Here is a 17,414-nt window from a genome sequence, read left to right as displayed (position 1 = left end):
GCCGCGCCTGCTCACACGGGCATGATCTGATCTGGAAACCCGGCCTCAGGATGTGCCGCTGGGGTCTTCACTGGTCCGCAAAGGATGCAGGCTTCGTCCAGGTGGATTGAGTGAACTTCATTAAAGTGGGTCAGCCAACGTATCTACCTTAATGCCAGCTCTTTGAACATAAACTAAGAATATTTCAGTTAAAAAAAAAAAAGACTTCATGGCAAAAGTGCTGTCAGTTTTAACATTTCTATTCTCAACTCCCAAGTCCCGCTTTTCTTGTTAACCCCCGGGGGTGACTACGGACAGACTGAAACTAAAAACGATCACTGCTGCTAAAAAGGTAGAACGACATGAAGGGGATCTGCCGCTGGAGGGTCACGAATCGCACATGAGGGGCTGAGGAACCGGAAGGACGTGCCCGCAGATCCGAATGTTTCTGTAAAACACTCAGAACAGTGCTTGGGTACAGCGGCCGTGACGGCGGGTCTGGGACACCAAACTGATAAATACATACCTTTTCAAATAGCAGATTTTAAACTGGTTTTGAAAAGTTAACCTTTTCTGCCATTTGTTTTCTACAAATTCAGTAAATAGGAGATGAATGAACACACAAAACTTTAAACCTGGACAGAATCTAAGGACCACATAAACACCTAACTGTGATAATCTGCACTTTATATTTCTAAAGGTTAGGAATGATTACTATTTTAGCTAAAATAATATTTGAGGGGCAAGTTCACCAACCTGGGTATATCAGATTACAGCACAATGAAATCTTTAGAGAAAGAACGACTTTTTTTATTGTCATTAAAGTTCACATAAAACACATATTCAAATTATGATGAAGCCAGATAGGAATAAAATACACCTAACTCTAGCCATGTAAAATACAATAATAAAGTCAAGGACTTGAGAAAAAAACTTACTGGAAAACATCAAAAAAACCTTTGGACAAAACAAAACAGAACAAAACAAAAAAAACAAAAAAAAAAACCCACCAACGACCTTATGAACACTTGCTTTATTTTAGGAACTCATGATGAGGAGCCAGACCTAGTTCTTCACGACGTGAAAAGTGTCCAGCCTCGAGCATCTCTGATGTGCGTCTCCCTGTCTGGCTCGCGGGTGTCAGGCTGCCGCATGCTCGGCTGGGGGGCTGGCCGAGACCGGCTCCTCCGCTCTGAACTTGACCGTGGGCGTGGAATAGTCCCAGGGCCGGCGGTTCTCCGTGAATCCGAACAGCTTCCGCAGCGCCACTCGAGCCGCCTCATCTTCCGCGGCCAGCACCGTCTCCCCAGGTCCCTCCGCGATCAGCTTTTTGTCACTAGACAACAGACCAAGCAGGAGTCGTCTGAAATCACCCGCGCATCATAAAACACAGGCCACAAGTCTGTTCTGGATTCTAAATCTTATTTTGGCAAGAATATCTACCAGAAGTAACACAAGAGCTTTGGATGTAGTATCTTTTGAATATCAGGGGTATTTTTGTTTTGTTTTGTTTTTTGCGAATTCATTATATACAGCAGTTAGAAAAGAAATTCTACATTTCCATGGAAATATAAACTCGGTAGGGTCCAATGTTTTTTTCTTATCTAAAAAATTTTTTTTAATGTTTATTTATTTGAGATAGAGAGAGAGCAAGCGCGAGCGAGCAAGTGAGCGAGCGGGAATGCAGCAGAGAGATAGGGAAACACAGAATCTGAAACAGGCTCCAGGCTCTGAGCTGTCAGCACAGAGCCCGACACAGGGCCTGAACTCACAAAACACGAGATCATGACCTAAGCTGAGGTTGGACATTTAACTGACTGAGCCACCCAGGCACCCCAGGTCCAATAGTTTTCAAATCAAAACCCAAGGTGCATGTAGGTAAGTATGGGTTTGTTCCACTGTTGATGAAATAATATATAAAAATCTTCTTACAAAAACTCAAAAAACGATTAAAACTATTCTTGGAGGGCACCTGGGTGACTCAGTCATTAAGCATCTGACTTCAACTTAGGTCCTGATTTCAAGTTCATGAGTTCGAGTCCCACATCAGGTGAGCTCAAGTCCTGCTTTGGGTGAACACAAGCCCCATTCTGGGTAAGCCCTGCTTTTCTCTCTCTCTCTCTCTCTCTCTCTCTGCCCCTGGCTCACTTGTGCCCTCTTTCTCAAAAACAAAAAAAAAAAGACTATTCATGGAAAATATAACTACATTATTTTTAATTTATCTTGAACCTGTAATATAAGGAAAAATTTTATGGAAAAAAATTGTGCTTTTCTGATTTTTCATCTAAACTTTAAAACAAATGAGATATTAGTTCTATTTTTTTAAAGTTTTATTTATTTTGAGAGAGAGTGTGCACACGTTGAGGGGTAGAGAGAGGGAGGGCAAGAGAATCCCAACCACAGGGGCTTGATCTCACAAACCATGAGATCATGACCTGAGCCAAAAACAAGAGTCGGGACATTCAACTGACTGAGCTACACAGGCACCCCAGTTCTAGACTTTAAATTAAGAGCTCTAGATCTTTAAAATTTGCTAAGATTAAAAAATTTTATATATGATAATCCACTTTGATATATTCCCAAAGGATACCTGAGGTACCACAGTAAACACTTTAGGCTACTGGTGTTCTATTAAAACCAAATTAAAACAAAAATGCGTATTCTGCTTTACTTGATATCTATATTACTGGAACTAGCAATCTCTTCTCCAAAAAATGTAAAAGATATTCTTGCAAGGGAGCAAAGGATGGGCACTAAACAAGTGTGGTATGGGTGTGCTACTTCTCAATTATATTTAACTACTTCCTGGAAATTTCCTGACCCCAGCTGGATGTATCCAACTAAAAGAAGCATCTCCGAAAATTTCATGAATAGCAATTCCACTTAGTAGCTTGGATTCAATATAAGTTGACCTGAAAGCTAAGGAAGGCTCAAATCAAAGAAAAACAAAAAACCTGTGAAGGTAAAATAATGTGGGGGCACCTGGGTGGCTCAGTCAGTTGAGCATCTGACTTCAGCTCAGGTCATGATCTCACAGTTCATGAGTTCGAGCCCCGCATCGAGCTTTGTGCTAACAGCTCAGAGCCTGGAGCCTGCTTCGGATTTTGGGCCTCCCTCTCTGTCTCTCTCAAAAATAAACAAACATTTAAAAAAAATTTTAAAAAGAAAAAAAAAGAAAGAAAAACAATGTGGAAGGAATTAGATAAGAAACACCTGCTGTAATAATTTGATATGAAACAAAATTTAACTATGTAAGTTAAACGTCACAGTAATAGTTACACACGTACATATTTGTATAAAATAAAGGATAGAGAAAATCATCTAAGTGAATTTCAACCACACAATGTTTATTTATCATGTTTCTAGTCCAATAAAGGTGATAATATATCACTGTTCATTTTTTTTCAAAACCATTAGGTAAAATCTAGGTTTCTTCCTAGATAATAATCATTAATAATTCTACTACCTGATGACAACCACTGTTAGTAATAGGGCAGACTCCTTTTTTTTGCTTAAATGTAAGAGATCATCCTTCAAACTTTCCGTGTATCATTAAAACCCTTTAAGCACCTCACCCGTCCGCGCTGTACCAGATTCCAACATGTGCATTTGCCATTTCCCTCTTGCTGGACACCAAAGGTATTACTAATTTTTTGTCTAACGTAAAAACTGCAATTAGTTCAACAACTGCTTACTGACCACCATGTCCAAGGAGCTGCGGTAGGCTCAGGGGATAGAGGGTAAACTACAAATGAACGTCTCTGTTTATAGCCTCGAGACACACGCAAAGTGAGAACACCAAATCAAAGAACGTGAAGCATTTAAAGACTTCGGCGTTTTGTCAGAATTACTGACAGAAATACTGCACCACTCTTTTCTTCTGCCAGGAGTATATGAGCTGCTGAGAAAGGATGTGTTTTAAGACTTTTCAGCCTGATAAGCAGAACTATCTCTTCACTGTGCTGTGCACTTCAAGTTGAAACTTTTTATATTTTCATGTTTTCCTTTGTGATGTCTTCCATCGCCTTTACCCTAGAAAACCCTTCATCATATAAAGATCAGAAAAACATTTACCTAGATTTTAATCGAGGTCGCTTACATATTCAGTGTGAGGCGAGCCAATGGTTTACTAACACATGTTCAATGTGGGCTGATTTCTATAATTTGAAGAACAACTAAACCCTTCCTTTTCCAGTCCTAGGCTCAGCTGAAGCTGTCACAAGTGTGGATTAGGGTTCCATCTGTAATAACAGTTGTGAATCAGAACTTTTCTTTTTCCACAGAAATATGGAGAATACCATGAAATTCTTACTTCCGAATATACAACATATACTTGGTTAGCAAAAGCTACTATTAGCAAACCAGATTCCTTGGCTTCCCCTCAGAATAACCAACAATAAAGGAAGTACTAGGGGCGCCTGGGTGGCTTAGTCGGTTAAGCGTCCGACTTTCGCTTAGGTCATGATCTCGCAGTTCATGGGTTCGAGCCCCGCGTCGGGCTCTGTGCTGACTGCCAGCTCAGAGCCTGGAGCCTGTTTCAGTCTGTGACTCCCTCTCTCTCTGACCCTCCCCTGCTCACGCTGTCTCTCTCTCTCTCCTAGAAATAAATAAAAAACATTAAAAAAAAAAATTAAAAAAAAAAAAAAGAAAGGAAGTAGTAAATAGATAATCGTGGGAGTGAGATTTTAAAAATGTTTTACAATTAGAGGTTACATTAAGGGATTGTGAAGTCAGTTTTTAAGGCTTCCACTCAATGTAATGAAGTTAAGATTAAAGTTTTACTAACCAGTATAAGCCAACAAAAAACACAGGCAAAGCTGTAGTGCTTCCAGACTGCCTGGTGAGTCTAGATTCAGGAGCTGAAATATTTCTTCTCTTCAGTTCTTCTACCAGGAGCCCCATGGGATTTATTATCTTCCAAATCTCAAAGAGTTCTTTTCCAGTCATCTGGGTAATTAAGAAGTCCTGTGCATAAAAAATAGAATTTATACATTTAAATTAGTATGATGAAAATACAGACCATAATTCAAAGTACACTTTTAAGAGAATTTAAAAACAATGCAAATTGAAAAAAGGACAAAATGTACTATTCATTTTCATTTCTGTATAGATTTTCATGTTAAGTTTTATTACAAAAATCATAGTTGTCGCAGATATGATACTCTATATAAAAAACCAAAAAGACTCCACCAAAAAACTGCTAGAACTGATACACGAATTCAGTAGTCACAGGATACAAAATCAACATATAGAAATGTTACATTTCTATACAACAATAATGAAGCAGCAGAAAGCGAAATCAAGGAATCGATTCCATTTAAGATTATACCAAAAACCGTAAGGTATCTAGGAATAAACCTAACCAAAGAGGTAAAAGATCTGCACTCTAAAAACCACAGAACACTTATGACAGAAACTGAAGATGACACCAAAAAATGGAAAAACATTCCATGCTCATGGGTTGGAAGACAGGTATTGTTAAAACGTCTACACTACCCAAAGCAACGTACACGTTTAACGCAATCCCTATTGAAATACCACAGCATTTTTCACAGAGCTAGAACAATCTGAAAATTTGTATGGAACCACAAAAGACCTCAAAAAGCAAAGCAATTTTGAAAAAGAAAAAGCTGGAGGCATCACAATTCCAGACTTCAAGCTATATTACAAAGCTGTAGTCATCAACACAATTATGATACTGACACAAAAACAGACACACATGAATGGAATAGGATAGAAAACCCAGAAATAGACCCATGACAGTATGGTCAACTAATCTTCAACAAAGCTGGAAAGAATATCCACTGGAAAAAAGAAAGTCTCTTTAACAAAAAGTGATGGAAAAACTGGACAACGACATGCAAAAGAATAAAACTGGACCACTGTCTTATACCATATGCAAAAGTTAAGTTTAAAATGGATGAAAGACTTAAATGTGAGATGGGAAACAATCAAAACCGTAGAGGAGATCACAGGCAAAAACCTCTCTGACCTTGGCCATAGAGACTTCCTCCTACATACATCTCTGGAGGCGAGGGAAACAAAAGTAAAAATGAACTACTGGGACGTCACCAAGATAAAAAAAAAAAGAAAACTTCTGGGGCGCCTGGGTAACTCAGTTAAGTGTCCGAGTTCAGCTCAGGTCATGATCTCTTCCGTGAGCTTAAGCCCCCACGTAGGGGCTCTGTGCTGACAGCTCTGAGCCTGGAGCCTGTTTTGTATTCTAGGTCTCACTCTGCCTCTGCCCCTCTCCCCTCTTGCACTCTGTCTTCTCTCTCTCAAAAATAAATATTTAAAAAAAATTTTTTAAAAGATAAAAAGATTCTGCACAGCGAAGGAAACAATCAACAAACCTAAAATGCAACCTTCAGAATGAGAGAAACTATTTGCAAATGACATACCTGATAAAGGGTTAGTATCCAAAATCTATAAAAAAACTTCTCAAATAATAACCAAAAAACAAATAAACCAGTTAAAAAATGGGAAGGCATGAACAGTCATTTTTCCAAAGAAGATATATACCGATGGCTAACAGATACATGAAAAGATGCTCAACATCACTCATCATCAGGGAAATATAAATCAAAACCACAATGAGATACCACCTCACACAGGCCAGAATGCCTAAAATTAACAATACAAGAAACAACAAATGCCTAAAATTAACAACACAAGAAACAACAAATGCCTAAAATTAACAACATAAGATGTTGGTGAGAATACAAGGAAAGGGGAACCCTCTTAAACTTAAAATGCAAACTGGTGGCACTGCTCTGGAAAACAGTGTGGAGGTTCCTTAAAAAATGAAAATATTACTACCCTATGGCCCAGGAACTGCACTACTGGGGATTTACCCAAAGAATCAAAAAATGCTGATTTGAAGGGGTACACCTCGATGTTTATAGCAGCACTATCAACAATAGCCAAACTATGGAGAAAGCCCAAATGTCCATGGACTGATGAATGGATGAAGAAGATGTGGTGTATGGCTGCAATGTAGTATTACTCAGACGTCAAAAAGAATGAAATCTTGCCATCTGCAACAACACGGATGGAGCTAGAGTGTATTATACTAAGGGAAATAAGTCAGAAAAAAAAAAAACAAATACTACATGATTTCACTTATATGTGGAATTATAAAAAAATAGAAGAACATAAGGGAATAAAGAGGCAAACCAGAAAACACTCTTGACTAGAGAGAACAAACGGGACAGTTGCTAGAAGGGAGGGTGGGGACGATGGGTTAGATGAGGGATGGGTATTAAAGAATGCACTTGTCAGGATGAGCGCTGGGTGTTATATGTAAGTAATAAATCACTAAATTCTACTCCTGAAACTACTCTTATACCATGTTAACTAAACAGAATTTAAATAAAAGCCTGAATAAAAAAAATAATAGTTGAAGGTGAAATCTTATCTTAGAAATATATCAATAAGAAAAAGATTTTTAAAACAAATGTATTAATGAATAAAGAGTAGTAACTTCCAGAAGAAACTCGTATAAGAAAGTACTATGGGGACCGGGCACCTGGGTGGCTATTACCTAAGTGATGCTTCAGCTCAGGTCATGATCTCAGGGGGCTGAGATCAAGCTCTGGGCTCCACACTAGGTGTGAAACCTTCTTAAGATTCTCACCTGGGTGGCTCAGTCAGTTAAATGTCTGATTTCAGCTCAGGTCATGATCTCGCAATTTGTGGGTTCAAGCCCTGCATTGAGCTCTGTGCTGACAGCTCAGAGCCTGGAGCCTGCTTTGGACTCTGTGCCTCCCTCTCTTTCTGCCTTTCCCCTGTTCATGCTCAGTCTCTCTGTGTCTCTCAAAAATAAANTCGGGCTCTGTGCTGACTGCCAGCTCAGAGCCTGGAGCCTGTTTCAGTCTGTGACTCCCTCTCTCTCTGACCCTCCCCTGCTCACGCTGTCTCTCTCTCTCTCCTAGAAATAAATAAAAAACATTAAAAAAAAAAATTAAAAAAAAAAAAAAGAAAGGAAGTAGTAAATAGATAATCGTGGGAGTGAGATTTTAAAAATGTTTTACAATTAGAGGTTACATTAAGGGATTGTGAAGTCAGTTTTTAAGGCTTCCACTCAATGTAATGAAGTTAAGATTAAAGTTTTACTAACCAGTATAAGCCAACAAAAAACACAGGCAAAGCTGTAGTGCTTCCAGACTGCCTGGTGAGTCTAGATTCAGGAGCTGAAATATTTCTTCTCTTCAGTTCTTCTACCAGGAGCCCCATGGGATTTATTATCTTCCAAATCTCAAAGAGTTCTTTTCCAGTCATCTGGGTAATTAAGAAGTCCTGTGCATAAAAAATAGAATTTATACATTTAAATTAGTATGATGAAAATACAGACCATAATTCAAAGTACACTTTTAAGAGAATTTAAAAACAATGCAAATTGAAAAAAGGACAAAATGTACTATTCATTTTCATTTCTGTATAGATTTTCATGTTAAGTTTTATTACAAAAATCATAGTTGTCGCAGATATGATACTCTATATAAAAAACCAAAAAGACTCCACCAAAAAACTGCTAGAACTGATACACGAATTCAGTAGTCACAGGATACAAAATCAACATATAGAAATGTTACATTTCTATACAACAATAATGAAGCAGCAGAAAGCGAAATCAAGGAATCGATTCCATTTAAGATTATACCAAAAACCGTAAGGTATCTAGGAATAAACCTAACCAAAGAGGTAAAAGATCTGCACTCTAAAAACCACAGAACACTTATGACAGAAACTGAAGATGACACCAAAAAATGGAAAAACATTCCATGCTCATGGGTTGGAAGACAGGTATTGTTAAAACGTCTACACTACCCAAAGCAACGTACACGTTTAACGCAATCCCTATTGAAATACCACAGCATTTTTCACAGAGCTAGAACAATCTGAAAATTTGTATGGAACCACAAAAGACCTCAAAAAGCAAAGCAATTTTGAAAAAGAAAAAGCTGGAGGCATCACAATTCCAGACTTCAAGCTATATTACAAAGCTGTAGTCATCAACACAATTATGATACTGACACAAAAACAGACACACATGAATGGAATAGGATAGAAAACCCAGAAATAGACCCATGACAGTATGGTCAACTAATCTTCAACAAAGCTGGAAAGAATATCCACTGGAAAAAAGAAAGTCTCTTTAACAAAAAGTGATGGAAAAACTGGACAACGACATGCAAAAGAATAAAACTGGACCACTGTCTTATACCATATGCAAAAGTTAAGTTTAAAATGGATGAAAGACTTAAATGTGAGATGGGAAACAATCAAAACCGTAGAGGAGATCACAGGCAAAAACCTCTCTGACCTTGGCCATAGAGACTTCCTCCTACATACATCTCTGGAGGCGAGGGAAACAAAAGTAAAAATGAACTACTGGGACGTCACCAAGATAAAAAAAAAAAGAAAACTTCTGGGGCGCCTGGGTAACTCAGTTAAGTGTCCGAGTTCAGCTCAGGTCATGATCTCTTCCGTGAGCTTAAGCCCCCACGTAGGGGCTCTGTGCTGACAGCTCTGAGCCTGGAGCCTGTTTTGTATTCTAGGTCTCACTCTGCCTCTGCCCCTCTCCCCTCTTGCACTCTGTCTTCTCTCTCTCAAAAATAAATATTTAAAAAAAATTTTTTAAAAGATAAAAAGATTCTGCACAGCGAAGGAAACAATCAACAAACCTAAAATGCAACCTTCAGAATGAGAGAAACTATTTGCAAATGACATACCTGATAAAGGGTTAGTATCCAAAATCTATAAAAAAACTTCTCAAATAATAACCAAAAAACAAATAAACCAGTTAAAAAATGGGAAGGCATGAACAGTCATTTTTCCAAAGAAGATATATACCGATGGCTAACAGATACATGAAAAGATGCTCAACATCACTCATCATCAGGGAAATATAAATCAAAACCACAATGAGATACCACCTCACACAGGCCAGAATGCCTAAAATTAACAATACAAGAAACAACAAATGCCTAAAATTAACAACACAAGAAACAACAAATGCCTAAAATTAACAACATAAGATGTTGGTGAGAATACAAGGAAAGGGGAACCCTCTTAAACTTAAAATGCAAACTGGTGGCACTGCTCTGGAAAACAGTGTGGAGGTTCCTTAAAAAATGAAAATATTACTACCCTATGGCCCAGGAACTGCACTACTGGGGATTTACCCAAAGAATCAAAAAATGCTGATTTGAAGGGGTACACCTCGATGTTTATAGCAGCACTATCAACAATAGCCAAACTATGGAGAAAGCCCAAATGTCCATGGACTGATGAATGGATGAAGAAGATGTGGTGTATGGCTGCAATGTAGTATTACTCAGACGTCAAAAAGAATGAAATCTTGCCATCTGCAACAACACGGATGGAGCTAGAGTGTATTATACTAAGGGAAATAAGTCAGAAAAAAAAAAAACAAATACTACATGATTTCACTTATATGTGGAATTATAAAAAAATAGAAGAACATAAGGGAATAAAGAGGCAAACCAGAAAACACTCTTGACTAGAGAGAACAAACGGGACAGTTGCTAGAAGGGAGGGTGGGGACGATGGGTTAGATGAGGGATGGGTATTAAAGAATGCACTTGTCAGGATGAGCGCTGGGTGTTATATGTAAGTAATAAATCACTAAATTCTACTCCTGAAACTACTCTTATACCATGTTAACTAAACAGAATTTAAATAAAAGCCTGAATAAAAAAAATAATAGTTGAAGGTGAAATCTTATCTTAGAAATATATCAATAAGAAAAAGATTTTTAAAACAAATGTATTAATGAATAAAGAGTAGTAACTTCCAGAAGAAACTCGTATAAGAAAGTACTATGGGGACCGGGCACCTGGGTGGCTATTACCTAAGTGATGCTTCAGCTCAGGTCATGATCTCAGGGGGCTGAGATCAAGCTCTGGGCTCCACACTAGGTGTGAAACCTTCTTAAGATTCTCACCTGGGTGGCTCAGTCAGTTAAATGTCTGATTTCAGCTCAGGTCATGATCTCGCAATTTGTGGGTTCAAGCCCTGCATTGAGCTCTGTGCTGACAGCTCAGAGCCTGGAGCCTGCTTTGGACTCTGTGCCTCCCTCTCTTTCTGCCTTTCCCCTGTTCATGCTCAGTCTCTCTGTGTCTCTCAAAAATAAATAAACTTAAAAAGAAAAAAAAAAGATTCTCTCTCCCTCTTCCCCTGCCCCCTCCCTTGCTCACACTCTAGGTTTATCCCTTTCTCAAAAAAAAAAGGGCCTCTAGATGATAGTACTTCGCTGTTGAAACTCATGATTTAAAAAAAAATCATTTAAATAATTTCACATTGTCTTTTCAAACTATTTAAGACTTGATATTTTATAAGCTAAGAAAATGGAAAAACTTTTGAACATTCAAAGAGAATTAATTTTGCCAATTAAAAAAAACTATCAATATTGACAGAAAATATGGGAACATAAATTTTCATGAAAACATACTGCGACTAACTTGTGTTAACACAGTACAGGGCACCTAGGTAGCTTACTGGGTTGAGAATCCAGGTCTTGGTTTCAGCTCAGGTCATGTCACAGTTCATGGGTTCAAGACCCGCATAAGACTCTGCACTGACAGTGCAAAGCCTGCTTGAGATTCTCTCTTCCCCTCTCTCTCCGCCCCTCCCCTGCTCACACTCTCTCTCAAAAACAAATAAACTTAAAAAAATAAAAATAAAAAAAACCCCAGTACATAGTAAAGGATGGGTAAATGGGGACAGAAGGGGAGAAATTTAAAAAACACCTTAGTTCATAAAATAGTCAATTTCATTACACTTGCCCGAGCACCAGAACTCTATTTCAGCCTTAGTAAAAAACATATCACCTGAAATTAATATAACACTATACATTAATCACACTAGAGTTTAAAAACATGTTTTAAATTTTTAAGTCCTCAGTGGGGGACTGAAATTTCAACGTATAGAGTTGCCTTACGAGACACCTATGTTATTTACACCTATGAGGGAATCACTGGGATCATCTGCAATATAACAGTAAGGTAAGGAAAGACAATTTGAATGCCTAAGATATTAGCAGAAATATAAAAAGAAACCTAGATTTTTCTGGTGATTACCTATGACTCCTATTTTTTCCCTATAGGTTCCTGGTCTTAGTACTTTATTATCAGAGCTTTCGGTGGGAGTGTAGGTTGAATATTGCAATCTCACCTCCCCACAACAGGGAGACAGTATGAAGAAATGTTTCTAAAATGTACATATGATCATGGAAGCCTATTAAAACTCCTCCAGCTTTCCACAGGTCAGTCTTTACAAGCCCATCCACTGTGTACTCCTCGATCCGCTAAGAACACTGCTCACATTTAAAAAGTCACCCCCTGGAGGGCTAGTTGGAATGGATTCCTAGGCCCGACTCTTATTAGAGCTTCTGAATCAGCAGACTGAGCTAGTGGTGCCTCTGAATCAGTGTTTCTAAGGTCTCAGCGATTCTAATGCTACTGATGCCAAACTACCTTCTGAGGAGCACAGGTTTAAAAAATCACCTCTATCACTTCCCCAGGTACAAGATGATCTGGCCACACAAAATACCAGTAGTTCCCCAAACACAAGCTTATCCTCAAGGTTTCTTCCTAGGATGTCCTTCTTAGGGGAACATCACTTTCATACTTTCCCTAACCCTGTTATAGCTGACTGCTGCCTCCCAGTTCCCTCCACACCTTTATAATACATCTTTGAGAACACCCAGCTCCCTCTTGAACTGCCTGACGAGCTGTGACTAGGACCCTGGGGGCAAGAATCGCATCCTCAGTTGCTCAGGCTCCAGTGCTCAGCAAAGTGCTCAGCACACAGTAAACAACAGATCCTAGGTGGAAAATGAATGAAATAAGACACAGGTATGAGACTCATTTAACTCTAATAGGACTCATGATTAGAACTGTCAACAGAGTCTCTTAAGATACGGAGAGCACAGATTTACAAAATGATCTCAGGACTACCTTGCGGAAATTAAAAAAAAAAGTAAAGGGACCAAAATTTGTTTAGACAGTTCTAAGACTCCACAGAAGCTAAGGGGACAAGAGAATGGAAATCATGGGGGGGCTTAGTGAGGATTTCTTTAGAAAAAGCTATTTTACTGGGAGGGGCGAGGGCAAATGAGAGGCTTTCCTTTTCACCTCAAGCCACGAGGGCCTCAAAAAGTCAACTGGCTTCCAAATCTGGGACGAGAAATACAGTCGACTGGAAGCCAATACACATTCCCTGCTTATAGCAAACAGGCTGGCAGAAGCTGCCAGCAGAAGCCTGCGCCTGATGTCAAAGGTCTAACTATCCTTGAGACCTAATGTGCAACTCACAGAAGGGATAGCATTTCTTAGGGAATCCTATCCAGGAAACCGGAAGCTGACGTGGGGAAAAGAGTCAATACTCAGGTCAAGGAAGATGGTTGGAAGGTCCCAACAGGGAGGGGCGCCTGGGTGGCTCAGTCAGTTAAGTGTCCGAATTTGGCTCAGGTCATGATCTCACGGTTCGTGGGTTTGAGCCCCGCGTCGGGCTCTGTGCTGACAGCTCAGAGCCTGAAGCCTGTCTTCGGATTCTGTGTCTCCCTCTCTCTCTGACCCTCCCCGGATCACACTGTCTCTCTCTCTCAAAAATAAAAAAAATTAAAAAATAAGAAAATAAAAAAGGAAGGTCCCAGCAGGGAATACAATGCCTAGTGGAGTCTGTTTTAAACATCAACCAGGCTCAGAAAGCACTAGATCAGCTGAAAGCCATCACACCAAGTAAGAATCTCTTGTTCTCCTTCTCCGAGCTCCCACTCCGGACAAGCAGTTAATATACCTGCTTCCCAAAGGCAAACAGGTGGCCCACCTATTCCGGGCTGTAGTTGGGGAAGGAGAAGACAGATACGAACAAAGCCTGAATGTTGGCCAATACAGTATTCTTCTCCATCAAAATTATGAAACTCAGTATCAAAACTAAATGAACAGATTCCAACAGTAAGAGATGCTGGTTTTAAAGGACCTGACATTCAAATGTCTGAATCAAGACTGTGTTTTGGGGCACCTGGGTGGCTCAGTCGGTTGAGCGTCCGGCTTTGGCTCAGCTCATGATCCCGTGGTTCCTGGGTTCAATCCTCACGTCGGGCTCTGTGCTGACAGCTAGCTCAGAGCCTGAAGCCTGTTTCAGATTCTTATCTCCCTCTCTCTGACCCTTCCCTGCTCACATTGTCTGTCTCTCTCTCTCTCTCTCAGAAATAAGTAAAACATTAAAAAAAAAAAAAGACTGTGTTTTGACTTAAAAGTAATCATGTGGATTTACCATTATATGAAGGTCACCAAACCTCATGCATTCATCCAATGTAAGGGATAAAAATCCTCCCAGCTAAATTCCAAAGAACAGGGGGAGTCAAGGAATCCCAATTATGTTAAGTATTTTCATCAGCTAAGTTACTGGCTACCAAGGAATTAGGTATACATCACAGGGACTCAGAAATCCAAGATTTTATGACTTGTAAACACAGAACAGCAGCCGGGACCTCGGCATGAAGCTCCCTGACGGCACCAGGCCTCTGAATAGTTAGCTTCATTCATTCACTGAACACCTGCTGAGCAGGCACCATGGAGCACCGCCCTTGGCCCTGACTATGGAGACCAGGCTTGCAGTCCTAGGAACTCACCGCCCAGCATTTAACATTCACCTCTGATGACGTCCTCAATAATGAGACACGACCATAACACAGCTTTAGGGCTTTCTCAGAATTTGGTAGGGAGAAAAATTCACAGAGAACTTTCCAAGATCATATAACAAAGGAATGAATTACAAAAAATTGTTTTCAGGGCTGCCTGGGTGGCTCAGCTGGGTAAGCACCGGACTTCAGCTCAGGTCATGATCTTACAGTTTGTGGGTTCAAGCCCCGCGTCGGGCTCTGTGCTGACAGCTCAGAACCTGGAGCCTGCTTCAGATTCTGTGTCTCCTTCTCTCTCTGCCTCTCCCCTACGTGCATGTGCCAGCTCGTTCGTTTGCTCTCTCAAAAATAAATGTTAAAAAAACATTTTTATTTACTTAAAAAAATTTTTTTAATGTTTTATTTATTTCTAGGAGAGAGAGAGAGAGACAGCGTGAGCAGGGGAGGGTCAGAGAGAGAGGGAGTCACAGACTGAAACAGGCTCCAGGCTCTGAGCACAGAGCCCGACGCGGGGCTCGAACCCACGAACCGTGAGATCATGACCTAAGCGAAAGTCGGACGCTTAACCGACTAAGCCACCCAGGCGCCCCAAAAAAACATTTTTAAAGACCTTTATTTCTTCTGTCCACCTCAGGCAGGTCCCAGCCTCTGCGAGTAAGCACTACCTACCCTGATGAAAAGAGCGGTCCTCTCGGGGCCACTGCTCTGCAGCAAGGCTCCAATCACTGCGAAGAACGTCTGCCGTAAGACAGGTGGGGGAACTGGAAACTCTGCACTCAGTGTCAACTGCTCCACGGCCAGGTTTCTGGCCACATGACACACCACTTCCTCACCAGTGAGAAAGTCAACAAAACTTTTAATGCCTTCAGGGGGCAAGTCTGGGAATGCATCCTTAAGAAACTGTGTGAGGCAAGTTTTTGAAAAAGATGTCCCTTGTTCAGAGAGTTCCTGATTATCTTTAAGATTCAGAAGAACAGCTTCTTTCTCTATTCCAAGGTTTTGACGCTTGGCCTCCTCGCTTTTAATATAGCAGCTATTAACAAATGCAGTTTTGAGAAGATCTAAGGAAAAGGTTTCCTGTAACCGATGTCCAAATGCTTGTATTTCAGCATGGTAATCCCAGTTGGGCTTCTCTGAACTGAAAACACAGAAGAGAAGACAGTAAGAGATGGTAAAGAGAACAAAAAAATGTTACAGTGATGCAAGACTGTTTACTGGGATGCAATCTTATTGATTATGTAAAGGAAATTTAAAAAGACGGAGTTTCATTGTTAACACCAGGCTTTGATTTTCTAAAAGATAAAACTTAAGTCAGATGATTACTTGGAGTTCTTTGCTACATTCACTGAACTTGTTTTCCCTTGAAGCCAACTGCCCCGTTAAAGATGTTCTTCTATATCAGAGACTGAGCCATTACCCTACCTTTGGATTCCTAATTTCTCCTGTAACCATGGAACTATGCTTTATACCTAGGTATGAAATACACATTATAATTTTACAGGTTCAAGATATAAACAATAAACAATAAGTACATTATATTTATCTTTTATTTATCCCGTTTTTAAAACACCCATTTAGATTTGCAACTAAATCTAGTATCATAGTAAGTAGGTTAAAAGTTCATTATCATTTCCAGGAATGACTAAAAGGTCTTTCTAAAGAGACACTGAAAGCCAAATAAAACTCTTTTAAGTAAAATAGGATAGGAGGGGTGCCTGGGTGGCTCAGTCAGTTAAACGTCTGAAGCTTGCCTGGGATTCTCTCTCTCCTCTCTCTCTCTGCCCCTAACCGACTTGCTCTCTTCTCTCTCTCTCAAAATTAAGAAGTAAACTTAAAAAACATTTTTTTAAAAAGGAAGCTCTAAGGGTCTTGGCTGTAAGTCATAAAATGTATGTAAACCTATCTAATGCTTAGTTTCATCCAACTATAAAAGCTTAAAATGACTAACCTCACAATAATCAAAGAACTGTGAATTCAGAAGAGATAACTATTTTTTGCCTATCAGGAAAGGAACTCAGTATTGTTTAGAAAGAGTGAAGGAATATGAACACATATTCCTGATATATGTACAAACTGGTTCAACTTTGGGAGGGGAAATATTAAAGTAGCCATGAAATTTCATACTTAATCCCAAAGGAGTACTCACTTCAAAGCGAGTCACTCTTGTACCCGCTACAATATGGAACTCAAAGACCTACAAACGTAAGTCAAAAAAGAGTGAGGCGCATCGATCTTATAACTGCCATGACTACACGTCAAAGACACGTTACTAAAGACAAAAAGATGCAAGACCTCACGTACAGTAGATCTCATTTGGAGCTACCTGTGACTCTACCAGGAGGACACTGGCCTTCTCTCCCAAGCTATTGCCAGACAACGACTGCAACAAGATTAAGATAAAACAAGATAAAGTAGGGCAAACACACACACACACGCAACCAAACCCTAAGCTCAACTGTTTTCCTTTTATTCTGACAAGTGGTATTGTAGTTGCATACACTTAATTTTGCTCTTGCAATGCTGTGCAATGCTTTCATCTCTCTTATCTGTGCCCCAGAATTCTCAGCCCTTACAACACAGGGTCTACAACCCCCACGCCCGCATAAAGGTTACACTCGCGAGGCCTCATTTCTCACAACTCTCAGTTGACAGGATCGAAGTCAGAGTTCCGAAGAGCCCCGCGGCAGAAATCCATCCCCTGGGCCTCGGCGCACGCGGCCACGTTCCACCGCGGTCTCTACCGCAAGCGTCCTGGGCTCACGCC

General features: G+C 39.9%; 1 protein-coding gene across 1 annotated transcript in view; it reads right to left on the bottom strand.

Annotated features, from left to right (window-relative positions):
* Positions 1-767: 767 nt before the first annotated feature.
* Positions 768-17,414, bottom strand: part of MRPL44 (mitochondrial ribosomal protein L44) — a 16,920-nt gene continuing 273 nt past the window's right edge. Inside the window, exons 2-4 of the mRNA XM_077748675.1 lie at positions 15,320-15,788; positions 8,099-8,277; positions 768-1,315 (exon numbers count right to left, since the gene is read on the bottom strand). Coding sequence (XP_077604801.1) covers positions 1,120-1,315; positions 8,099-8,277; positions 15,320-15,788 — 844 coding nt within the window. The 3' untranslated portion in view covers positions 768-1,119. The remainder of the gene's footprint in view (positions 1,316-8,098; positions 8,278-15,319; positions 15,789-17,414) is intronic.

Source organism: Crocuta crocuta, unplaced genomic scaffold (genome assembly GCF_008692635.1).
Source record: "Crocuta crocuta isolate KB4526 unplaced genomic scaffold, BGI_CrCroc_1.0 scaffold229, whole genome shotgun sequence".
NCBI classification, from domain to species: Eukaryota; Metazoa; Chordata; class Mammalia; order Carnivora; family Hyaenidae; genus Crocuta; species Crocuta crocuta.
This window is presented reverse-complemented; position numbering and strand designations above follow the sequence as displayed.